Source organism: Spermophilus citellus, assembly GCF_964194105.1.
Source record: "Spermophilus citellus genome assembly, chromosome: 7".
NCBI classification, from domain to species: domain Eukaryota; kingdom Metazoa; phylum Chordata; class Mammalia; order Rodentia; family Sciuridae; genus Spermophilus; species Spermophilus citellus.
In genome coordinates this window covers 56357556-56369974 of record NC_138188.1, presented here as the reverse complement: position 1 = coordinate 56369974, position 12419 = coordinate 56357556, and the positions used below count along the sequence as shown (strand labels likewise).

General features: G+C 37.7%; 1 protein-coding gene across 1 annotated transcript; it reads right to left on the bottom strand.

The window, feature by feature from the left end:
• Positions 1–2657: 2657 nt before the first annotated feature.
• Positions 2658–3237, bottom strand: ARL14 (ARF like GTPase 14; the record flags this gene model as incomplete). Its single annotated transcript, XM_081302245.1, has 1 exon — positions 2658–3237. One exon carries the CDS (start codon positions 3235–3237, stop codon positions 2659–2661), a length of 579 nt encoding a protein of 192 aa, XP_081158371.1. The 3' UTR covers position 2658.
• Between the last annotated feature and the right edge of the window lie 9182 nt (positions 3238–12419).

The window sequence follows — 12419 nt, the reverse complement described above, 5'->3', positions numbered from 1 at the left end:
ACTGGCACATTGCTATAAGCCCAGTGATCCAGGAGGCCGAGGCAGTAGAATGACAAATTCAAAGCCGTCGTGGGCTATTCAGTGAGACTCCTCAAAACAAAAATGTCTGGGGCTGTAACTCAGTGGTAGAGCCCCTACAAACTGTTCAATTCCAAGTCAAAAAAGAAAAAGAAAGGAAAAAAAAAAAAAAAAAACAGGCCTGTGGTGCAAGCCTGTAATCCCAGCAGTTTTGGAGTCTGAGGCTGAAGATCACAAGTTCAAAGCCAGCCTCAGCAACTTAGTGAGATCCTGTCTCTAAAATATTAATATTCCTGAAATCACTAGGGATGTTGCTCAGTGGTTAAGCACCCCTGAATTCAAAAGAAAAAAAATATTTCATCTGCCCACCACACACAACACACACCAGAGACTTCTAATATTTTTTTCAGACTGTTTTCTTTGAATTTTACATGATGACTGGGTCACAAAGGGCTTGGCTTAATTCAAATGACCAAAATACTAGAATACCCAGAGACTTAATTTTATTTTGTTTTTTATTTTTGTAGTACTGGGGATTAAACCCAGGGGTGTTTTACCACTGAGCCACACCAAAATATTTTTTTTTTGAAACAAGATCTCAGATTTGAAATCCTCCTGTCTCAACCTCCCAAACTCTGGTATTACAAGTGTATGCCACTATACCCAGCTACCAGGAAACATTTTCTATTCAAATATTTTCTATAGAAGTAAATTAGTGGCTTCTAATGTTAAGATTACTAGAATGATTCAATTTAAAAAAAACACTGAAGGAAATTGTAAAGGGAGATGTATATTTGAAGTTTTAACCATTTGAGGAAACTCAGGGAAAATCCTATTATTAATGTTTAACATTTCCACCCTCCTGAGATCTTCCTGAAATCAGAAAATCTTTTGGCAACAATCTTTCAGCATCTTTCTTACATCTCTGTTATCACAATTTATTCTAAAAACATTCTTATTATAAAAGAAATATATATATTGGCCTGGCATCCTCCCCACCCCCCATTGCCAGGGATTGAATCAGGAACTCTTATATGCTAGAAGTGCTCTGCAGCTGAGCTACACCTCAGCCCTGGGTTTATTCTTGGGGATTAGAAGCTCATTGAAAACAGAGATCATACCTTATCTGTAAAACAATATTTTGGCAATTAACAATGACACAGGCCTTAGAGTCACACGCACCTAAATTTGAATCTTGGTTCTGCGATTCCTCAGTTAAAATACAAAGTTGTTTTTTGTGGTTTTTATAGTTTAACTTTATTTAGTCTCCATCCTCACTTTTGTTAAAATTGAGATAATAATGCCATTTTTTTTCAGGGCAGTTATGAACATTAAATGAGAAGATATATGAAAGCACTTAGCCTATTGCCTAGCACACCCATGTATTCAATCAACAGTAACAAAGGGCTTATCTTCTGTATTATTTAAACTATACCACGTAGCATGGAAGGAAGTATGCCAAGAATTAAGTCATAATGAAGAGGAAAAGAGAAAAACACTAACACACACACAAAATGTAAGGGGCAACACTCTTGACTTACCATACCTTTATTTTCCTCTATGATCTTGGAATTTGGAGTCCAAGAAGCTGCTGTGAAAGCTGGAGGCCTGCTTCCAGCCCAAATGAGACTTATTGAGGTAGGGTAGGAGGAGAGTTTGTTAGGACCAGGGTTCCCCTGGGAGTTCTGAGCCTCCCCTTTCCTTGTCACAGTATTTCTGAGAGTATCCTAGTGATGGAAATTTCCAGTCACTAACCTGCACCTTTCTGGAAGTTAGTGACTTCTTAGACAACATCTTAGACAACATTTCTTACAATAACAACACAGAATTTAACTTCTGTATTCGAACTACTAGCTTTATGTTGCTTCCCCATGTGAAGGTCCCTGAGAACAGAGGTCTGCTTCAGCTTATCAGCACAATAGGCTGTACATGTGTTGCTAGGTAATACTGAATTCCTCTGAAGCAGATCTTAAGGCTGCAGCCTAGAGCTTAGCCCTAAACACAGAACTTGTCCTAAATTCTACGGTACTACCATAATGCCCAGAACTTTTGGTTGCACACTTCTGTTCCCTACAGAACATAGCCTCTGGGCAATTAGCCTGAGGTTAATTGTTTAAGACACTTAGGAGGAAGTTCCCAGCAATGAGTTTCAAAAATCTGGCAAGAATCCAGAAAAGGAGCTTTATTTAGGGAATAGGATATACAAAATATTAGCTTCCAATTTTTTCCTCTCCGTAATATAAAGTTCATTTTTCATACCACTCAGCTATTGCAGGGTAGAAAGTCAATGCCTGAAAAAAACGGACTTGATTAGCAGTCAAGTTATTTAAACTTTGTTCTAGAAGTCATATAAAATTAATAAAGTCATAATTTATCCCGTTCCAAGCATGACTATTCTGAATCATCCAACATGTTAAAATTTTGCAAAATACAAATTCTTCATTTTTTGATCATTACCATACAGTTTCCTAGTTTCTGGCTAAAAATAACTATTTTCTAGAGTTGTTTAACTAAATTTATGTGAAAAAAAAATCTCAGGAAACATTTGCCAACTTAAGTCACTTGCTTTTCTCACTTAAGATGGAAAAAAAATTACCGTTTCAACTTTATCTTTTTTGAGGCTTCAATCTTTCCACTGTCTCATTTTTGCTTGAAGAATGCTAAAGTGTCTCCTCTTGATTTTATGTGACTTTTCACGAATCCAGTTAATTTCCTGAATCCTTCTATCAGCCCATCGCCTGTGAGGGCACAGCAGGGTTGCACATACCAGTTCCGGTCACTGCAGAGCTTCTTCACTTTGAATATTCTGGTAATGTCTTCCGCAGTCAGAGCTCCAGGCACATCTTGTTTGTTGGCTAATAGGACAACAGGCACATTTTTAATATGTTCATTCTTCAAAATGTGCTCAAACTCTTTCCGTGAGACTTCCAGTCGCTGTTGATCTGTACTGTCCACAACATACACCAGCCCATCAGCGTTCTCACAATAATAGCTCCAAACAGTTCTCATTTTTTCCTGTCCTCCAACATCCCAGACTGTGAGCAAAAGGCTGCTTTCCAATTCGATCATCTCCACGTTGAAACCTATTGTTGGCATGGTCGTAATATCCGTAGCAAGCTTTAGTTTGTAAAGGAGAGTAGACTTCCCTGCTGAATCAAGTCCCAGAAGAAGAACGTGGGCTTGCTTGATTTTGGAGTTCTTAGAACTCAGAAGACCCATCTGAGGCTTTTTCTTCTTTAACAATCTTTTCTTCTGACCAGAGGCAGTGTGTCCTTTCTAGATCTTGCATGAAATTGTGTAGGAGGAAATAAGAGAGCAAATGCTTTATGATATAGCCCAAGAACAGGAGCTTGTGATTTATATTGTGGCTTATCAACTCTTATAGGCAAACAGTATTTTAATTGCAGTCCTAGCCAATCCTGAGTTATCTGTGGTGTGAGTAACCAGCCAATATCATAGTGGCTCAAAGGGGACATTCTTTGTAAATGAGTAGGATAAGGAGTGGCTTGCCTGGCTGATGCTACAGCTTTTGTCCCTTTCAGGTGATAGAAACTTGGAGGAAATCAAAGGATCAGACATGCACAGTAACGTGGTTTAGAAGCAGAATGAAAACAACTTTTTGTTGTATTTTATTTTTAACTAATCTTCAAGTTAACTTTAAACTTTTTGTTTAACATTTTGTAAAAAAAAATTTTTTTTTTGTAGAACTGTGTAGTTACTTGACTATTTCTCTTATTACAATTGTAAATAAATAACTAGGGTTCTTAAATCATGAAGAGAGTTATCTCCTACTGCCCACCCCCACCCAGTATCTTAAGTACTTTCCCCTTGACCAGATTTCTCAGTGAGAAATTTTAAACCACCCAAGGTTATCTGAACCTTTCTCCCATAATCAGATAGAGCATTGTTTCTTGAGTCTACCAGGCAGAGAATTAACACTACTCACAAGACCAGACTTAGAGGGGAAAGTTTGCACACAAACACTTTTGAATTAAGCAGACATTCTAGTTGAAAATAGAAGATTGAATATATGTATTTATCTCCTTTCCTTCTCAAGACTACACTTAAATGACAGCAAAGAAATAAAAAGAATATATAAACCTATAGCGAGAGGAGCAAGCAAATCCATCAAAGGGTGAAATATTTCAACAAAACTATAGAAGATGGAAATTAGGTGGAAGGTGAGCCATAACTTATATGGTATGATAATGCTCAGGCTTGCGGTGCTAGGTCACTGGGGATAGATAGACAAGAGGCTCCAGGAATGGCAGAGAGAAGGAGTGAAATAAATGACTAAAAATAGAGGGAAATAACTAAGAGTCTAAATAAGGAACAGAAAGCACACACTTGTTCACATACATACCCCTCAGCTGAATGACCACTCAGCAATAAGGTGTTTAGTTCTAGGCAAAGAGGTAAAGTGGCTTTTTTCTAAAGAAATTGGTCTTTAAAAAAAAAAAATGGAGTTTCCACAGCATAGTACATAACTTAGTATTGGATTAACCTATAGCCATCCTGGCAATTGGCAAACTTGCTCTTTATACAGAATTCCCAATCATCTACAAAAGGCACAGAAGTTTCTACGCTTAGTTTGTAACATGTCTTCAATATGAATGAGAGAGAAACTTAAACAAAAATAAGAACACTTTAAGAAAGATTAAACATGGGGAACAGAACAACATTTTCATTAAATCTAGTTAATATTTTTATAGAGATTTGAGAAGATATTATGTCCATTAAACAAGAATTGATATTATTAAAAAGATAAAAAATAAAAATAAAAAATAACAATACCTTTAACTACTGGGTTTGATGGTCCAGACCTGTAATCCCAGTGACTAGGGAGGCTATGGAGGATCCCAAGTTCCAGGGCAGCCTGGGCAAATTTGTGAGATGCTGACTCAAAAACTACAAAGGGCTAGGGATGCGGCTCTGTGGTAGAACCCCTCTAAATTCAATCTCCACTACCATAAAACACTTTACTCTTGAATGTTAAAAACATACATTTTTTAAAAAATTAAAGATCTGTAATAGGTTAGAAAGACAATATGGAAGGATTCTTTCAGAAAGTAGAATATAGAAAATATGTAAGACAAGAGATGTAGAGGATAAACTCAGATATCTCAACACCTGAGTTATAGGACCTTATTCTATAGAGAATAGAAAATATGCAAGAGAGAAATGAAACAATGCAGGACCATTTTCCAAAGCTAAAAATGAACTCTCCAAGAGGCTTCTTTTAGTGCTTAACAATATCATTTTTTAAAAGAGCTATCTTGGGGCTGGGGTTGTGGCTCAGTGGTAGAGCGCTTGCCTAGCATGTGTGAGGCACTGGATTCGATTCTCAGCACCACATATAAATAAATAAAGGCCCATCAATGACTAATAAAATATTTTTAAAAAAATAAATAAAATAAAATAAAAGAGCTATCTTAGAACTTCTGGCACAAAATTATTCATAAATATTAAGTAGTATTATATTTTGACTATCATTACTGCTCCTGTTGTTTATATAACATCATTCTGAAGGAGGAGACAGCACATAACTTCTCTGCATTATTAATCATTTTCCTTCTTTTTACTCCCTTCTATCACATCGATAGATACTGCACACCTATTATTGTTTTACTTTGTTACTTTAGGTTACTTTCTATGAATGCAAAAGACATTCATGAAATGGCAATGATATATATTTGTGTGTATGTGTGTGTGTGTGTGGTTATGGGGATTTAACTCAGGGTCTTATGCATGCTAGGCATACACTCTACCATTGACTGTATCCCCAGCCCTATTAATCTTAAACATAGTAATTTTTAACAAAAAAAAATTGTATCTAGTTTGTTTTGTGAGAGTTCACTGTCACTTGACACCCTAAAACCTAAAGAAATCCTTTGGAGTCTCTTCTACTGAAAATAAGTAGAGAGAGAGAGAGAGAGAGAGAGAGAGAGAGAGAGAGAGAGAGAGAGAGATTGGGCTGAACACAGTTCTACACATCTGTAATTCCAGCAACTCAGAAGGCTGAATCAGGAAGCCTGGCAACTTAGCAGACCCTATCTAAAAATTAAAAATAAAAAGAATGAGGATTCAATCCTGAGTACCACCTCCCACCCCCCATCCCCCACAAAAGAAGAAGAAGAAGAAATTATGTGAATACTTTTTAAAAATCCTTAACCAATTCACAATTTAAAACTCATTGTGTCTCTCAGATTTTATTTATTTATTTATTTTTGGTAATGGGGATTGAACTCACTTAACCACTGAACCATATCCCAAGCCCTTTTTGTTTTTTGAGACAGAGCCTCTCTAAATTGCTCAGAGTCTCATTAAGTTGATAAGGCTGGCCTTGAACTTATGATCGTCCTGCCTTAGCCTCCCAAATTGCTGGGATTACAGGTGTGCACCACCATGCCCAACAGAAGATACTATTTATATTCATTCATTCATACATGCAGCAAATATATAAATATATATGTATTTTCCCCTACTGTCAAAACCACCATGTGCTAGATGCCAAGTCACAAAAATAAATCACACAATTACACCTGACTTTAGGTGGCTTTCATTGGGGAGAAAATAAAAGATACATAAACAAACACAATAATATAAAGTAAAAAAAAAATGTATGCTGGAGTGTGCACAGTGGCACATGCTTGTAGTCCCAGTGACTCAGGAGGCTGAGGCAGGAGAATCGAGAGTTCAAAGCCAGACTCAGCAAAAGCAAGGCATTAAGCAATTCAGTGAGACCTTGTCTCTAAATAAAATACAAAATAGGGCTGGGGTTATGACTCCATGGTAAAGTGCCCCTGAGTTCACTCCCTGGTACTAACTCCCCCACACACCCAAGAAAAGGGGGTCAGAGATTAAGGGCTGCTGAGTTCAATCCTTAGTACCAAAACAAAACAAAAAATACCCCTGGTATTCTGGATATTCACAAAATATTTCAGGATGGAGGGCATCAGAGAAATATCTCTGGAGAAGGTTAAATATTGACCCAAGCTTGTGGAGATATTGTGGGGAAAGGCATTCATTAAAGAGATGGTCTACGTGAGTAGAATCAGAAACATGGGATGGATTTGAAAAAGCAACAATTTGTATACATGTAGGTTTTTTTCAATAAACGTGTAATTATCAAAAGCATCAGATAAATCTAGATTATAAAACAAGAATCAAGGAAGCAGATCTGAATTCTTCAAAATATGCTGGTGTCCTGAAAGACTGAAGAAAAAAGGGAGAGGGAGGTGAGGAAGCAGGAAGGAGAAATGCTCTAAATTAAAAGACACACGATTTTTCAATGTAAAGTGCAATCTTTGGGTTCTATTTTTAAAATATTCCAACTAAAGAAATTATTATGAAGTTTGATTATGAACTATATATTAAAAGGCACCTGGAGCCAGGCATGGTGGCGCACTCCTGTAATCCCAGTGGCTTGGGAGGCTGAGGCAGGATTACAAATTCAAATCCAGTCTCAGCAACCATGAACAACTCAGTGAGATCCTGTCTCTAAATAAAATACAAAATAGGGCTGGGGATGTGGCTTAGTGGTTGAGGGACTCTGAGTTTAATCCCTAGTACAAAAAAAAAAAAAAAAAAAAAATGGCAGCCTGGTATGGTGGCACATGCTCTAATCCCAGGGACTCCAGATGCTGAAGTAGGAGGATCTTTTTTTTTTTTTTTTAAAGAGAGAGTGAAGAGAGAATTTTTTTTTAATATTTATTTTTTAGTTCTCGGCGGACACAACATCTTTGTTGGTATGTGGTGCTGAGGATCGAACCCAGGCCGCACGCATGCCAGGCGAGCGCGCTACCGCTTGAGCCACATCCCCAGCCCAGGATCTTGAGTTCAAAGCCAGCCTCAGCACATTAGTCAGGCCCTAAGCAATTTAGCAAGACCTTGTTTCAAATTAAAATATAAAAAGGGTTGGGGATGGGATTGGAGTTGTAGCTCAATAGTTGCGCACTTGCCTAGCACCTGTGAGGCACTGGGTTCAATCCTCAGCACCACATAAAAATAAATCAATAATAATAAATAAAAGTATTGTGTTCATCTACAACTACAAATATATAAAAAGTAAAATAAAAGGGCTGAGTATATGGTTCCATGGGTTAACATCCCTGAGTTCAATTATTTACACTGCCCTCCCCGCAAAAAAGGGAGAATACTGGGGATATTGCTCAGTGGTTAAGAGCCCCTGGGTTCAACCTCTGGCACCCCCCCAAAAAAAAAGTGTCTGGGGTGGGGGTGTGGGAAAAGGCAATGATAAATTTCATGAGGACAATGTTGGTTATTGTGGTTATGTAGGAAAACATCCTTGATACATATAAAAGGGTGACAGCCGCAAGTTAATTTCGATTGATTCAATAAACACACCACACACCCAGATAGATATCTATATATGGAGGAGGAGTGTGTGTATATATGGCAATAATTAACAACTGGCGGATCTTGGTGAGTACTATTAGATTAATTCAATTTTTTTTAACTTTTAAACTTTTTTTCTAGCTTTGAAAATTTGGGGAAAACTATGTCAAAAAGAAATAATTGAAATAAGGTAACCAATTTAGGCTATAGTTCATAGTAATAAAGAAATAATTCAGGGGAGGGTGAAGGGGAGGGAAAGAGAAGGTGCTGGGGAAGGACACTGATCACATTACATGCATTTACAGATATGGCATTATGAATTCTATTATGTATCCACAATGCATCAATAAATTTATTTTCTGTTTTTCAAAAAAAAAAAAAAGAATTTAGGTTATGTATATAATAAGACTTCACTTCCAAAGGTAAAATTAGGACAGGACATGGTGGCACATGCCTGTAGTCCCAGCAGCATGGGAGGCTGAGGCAGGAGGATCACAAGTTCAAGGCCAGTCTCAGCAATTTAGCAAGGTCCTAAACAACTTAGGGAGACCCTGTCTGAAAATAAAAAATAAACAGGCCTGGGGATGTGGCTCAGTGGTAAAGCACCCTGGGTTCAATTCCTGGTACAAAAAAAAAAAAAAAAAGTGAAATTTAGGACACTGAATACACTACCACTTGAACTCTTTTCCACTCCCATATTTCTAATAAGTCTGCTTTTTAAAAAGAGGCTTAACATTGTGTGTGTGTGTGTGTGTGTGTGTGTGTGTGTTTAATTTTTTTTTTTTTTTTTTTGAGACAGCATCTTGCTAAATCGCTAAGGGTCTCGATAACTCCATAAGTTGCTGAGGCTGGTCTCAAACCTGTGATCCTGCCTCAGCCTCCGAAGTTACTGAAGTTAAGTTAAATTCAATACCTGTTCTTTATGAGGTCCAGTGTTGGTACTGGATATCCTTTATTTTAACTGTAATGAGCACAATCATGCATTATGTCTTTACTCTTTTCCTTCCTGACAAATTAGACTTCTGTTTTCAAGAATTTTGAAATTTTGTTTCAAAATCATACCAAACAAATGAGGGACTAAATTCAAGATTAATATTATATCTGAATAAAAATATGAGTTTTTCTTCTATAAAAGAGAGTAAAACCATTTCTTTTTCAATGTTAATTCTATAAGGAAGTCTACAAGTGTTTCACCATCCTTTCCTATTGTCCCAAAACATTTAGGGATTCATTTCTCCCAGCCAAACCTGAGGGAAGAAAAGATGTTTGTTTTCTGTAAATCATTCTAAGATTATGTAAGTAAAGGTGGGATTGTGAGAAAGTTACTGGCAGGCTCTGCAGTGTCAAAGGAATTTTGTTTTAAAATACAGGAAAGAAAGGAAAAAACATTTTTTAAAAAGTCTTATTTATGGAAAGTGGAAGCAAAATGTCCTGAATTAGAAGCTCAACCATGTACTGTACAAACCAAATGAAAATATAGAAAGTTATCTCTTGAAAGAAAGTGACATCTTAGTCCATTATCTTTATTTTTTATAGATAAATAAGAAAGAATCAGGATGTGGTTATGTAACTTGCTTGGCTTATGCAGACTTAGAACATTGCTGGGTTTTTTAAAAATTCTTTTTTGAAATAAAATTTTGGAAAATTGATTAATAACATACATATAGAAAGATGCAGAAATTATAAATGTACAGCTCAAATATGTTAACATGAGTTGAAAATACCCATATAATTACCACTAGGGCCAGGCTTAAAGTTTTAAATTTTCCATTCTGTCACAACAAAAATTCCAGAACTCAAGTGTTTCTACATTCAGTTTTCGGAAATACACTCTTCCCTCTAAGGAAAGAACCAATCAAAGGAAATAAAGAGAAATGAGAGGCAGCTCAACATAACACAGGCTTATTTGGGACAAACCTGCTGAGTGGGCCCCAGTGGAGACAGACCTGTCTTTAGTTTATAGCCTGGAGTAAATATAAGGGACTAAGGGAGGAAATTTTTGCATTTGTTGCTAGGGGTTAATAGGGAGGGGTCCTTGATGTCTCCTTCATAAGGAACCAGGTGCTTTTCAGTATTTCTTTGAATGGTGATGGAGTATCCTCTGGGGTTTAGGTCAGGCTGAGTCAGAGTGATCTTGAGGTGACTCTTGTACTAGGAATTGAAACCAGGGGCTCTTAACCACTGAGCCACATTCCCAGCCCTTTCCGTGTTTTTCTTAAACTTAGAGACAGGGTCTCACTAGTTGCTTCAGGCCTCTCTAAGTTGCTGTGTTGTGGAAATTGCATTCAGCAAGAGACCAAGCACCTCTTCATGGGTTGGAGAACTCAGGTTTATTTATGCCTGCTGCCTCAGAAGAGCTATCCCTCTGAAATTCTGGGCCTCCCACAGTGGGGCTACTCAGTTTTTATAGGGCAGTGTAGGAGATCAGGTTGCAAGAGTCATACTGGTTGCTCCTAGGTGGTTTCGAAATTGGTAGCTTCTCAAGCTGAAGAAGCAGTTAGCGCAGGGCGGTAAGCTTGTGGTGGGAATTCTTGAGATAAGCAGTTTACCAAAGCAGAACCAAGGCAGAGAAACATCTACAGCTTTTATCACAAGCAGCAGTTTCTCAAGATAACTGCAAGCTTACACTCCTAAGAGCTATAATTCAAACCTAGCATAGAAGTGTTATAATTTAAATGAATATTTAAACAACACTCTTACAGAGACCAGTAATTAAATAACAGTCTTACAAAGAAGACCAAAGCTATAAAACAATTTCTGTCTTCAGCTGGGGCTGGCTTTGAATTTATGATCCTCCTGACTCAGCCTCCAGAGTTGCTGGGATTTCAGGCACGGGACACCATATCCATCCTTGGAAGCTTTTCTAAGTGCCATTTCTTACAGAAAGAACCAATGATTTCACCCACATCCAAAGGTGTGACTTTTCTTTCATTTGCATAGGCAAACCACTGGATCTGAATTCAAGTGTAGCCTCTGGCACCCGCTATGTTGAATAGTATTAACAACAAGGAAGTTCTGATAATTACATTACATAAAATAAACTGGAAAAGACATTTCACAGAATGTGGTTCATGGTTGACTCATGTTTTTCCTTCTCCTAATTTTTGTGTGTTAGCTAACATTTTGAAATATCTGCAATGATGTTAACCTTTTCCAGGTGATTATGTGGTGATTATGTTGTGCTGAATTCCACTCCAACTGTTCCTGAAAGCTTGGTACTTGCCCCCTCCCCTACGCCAATCCAATAACAAGGACAGGTTTTGAGAAAAAGGGAAAAGAAAGTTTATTGCTTTGCTAGCGAAAGAGAAACAGAGGACTCCTGTCCCAAAGGTTGTGATTCTGTCCATCAGCAGGAACAGGGGGATTTCAAAGAGATGATTCAAAGGCTGTACGCAATCCATGTGTTGTACTCTATTGGAGTTGTAATGCACTTATTAATTTGGGAGACAGGGGGCCAGGATTGTGGCTCAGTGTAAGAGCTCTTGACTAGCATGCATGAGGTGCTGGGTTCAATCCCTGGCACCACATAAAAATATTTCTGAGATCTTCTGGTGCCATCCACAAAGTTTGGATTAGTTCATTCCTAGGGCAGGTGTGTACTCAAGGACAGATAACTCTGACAGATAACTCTGCCTAAAATGGGGAAGAAAGGTAATCCTACTTCCCCTGAGATTAGGGAGAGGAAGACTTTAGGGAATAGTAGGGAGAGAGAAGATAAAGAAACATGTCCATTTTTTTTTAAAGAGAGAGAGAGAGAGAGAGAGAGAGAGAGAGAATTTTTTTTTTAATTTATTTTTTAGTTTTCGGCGGACACAACATCTTTGTTTGTATGTGGTGCTGAGGATCGAACCCGGGCCGCACGCATGCCAGGCTTGAGCCACATCCCCAGCCCCAACATGTCCATTTTAAAAATAAGTTGCAGTGGCAGAGCAGCAAGGGCTATAGTCAAAACATAAAGTGGACCACTGTTACATTTCCTTACTGTCAATTTCTGCATTCCATTTCTATGGGAAAAAATGGGCGACTGCTAAAAGGGGGCAAAG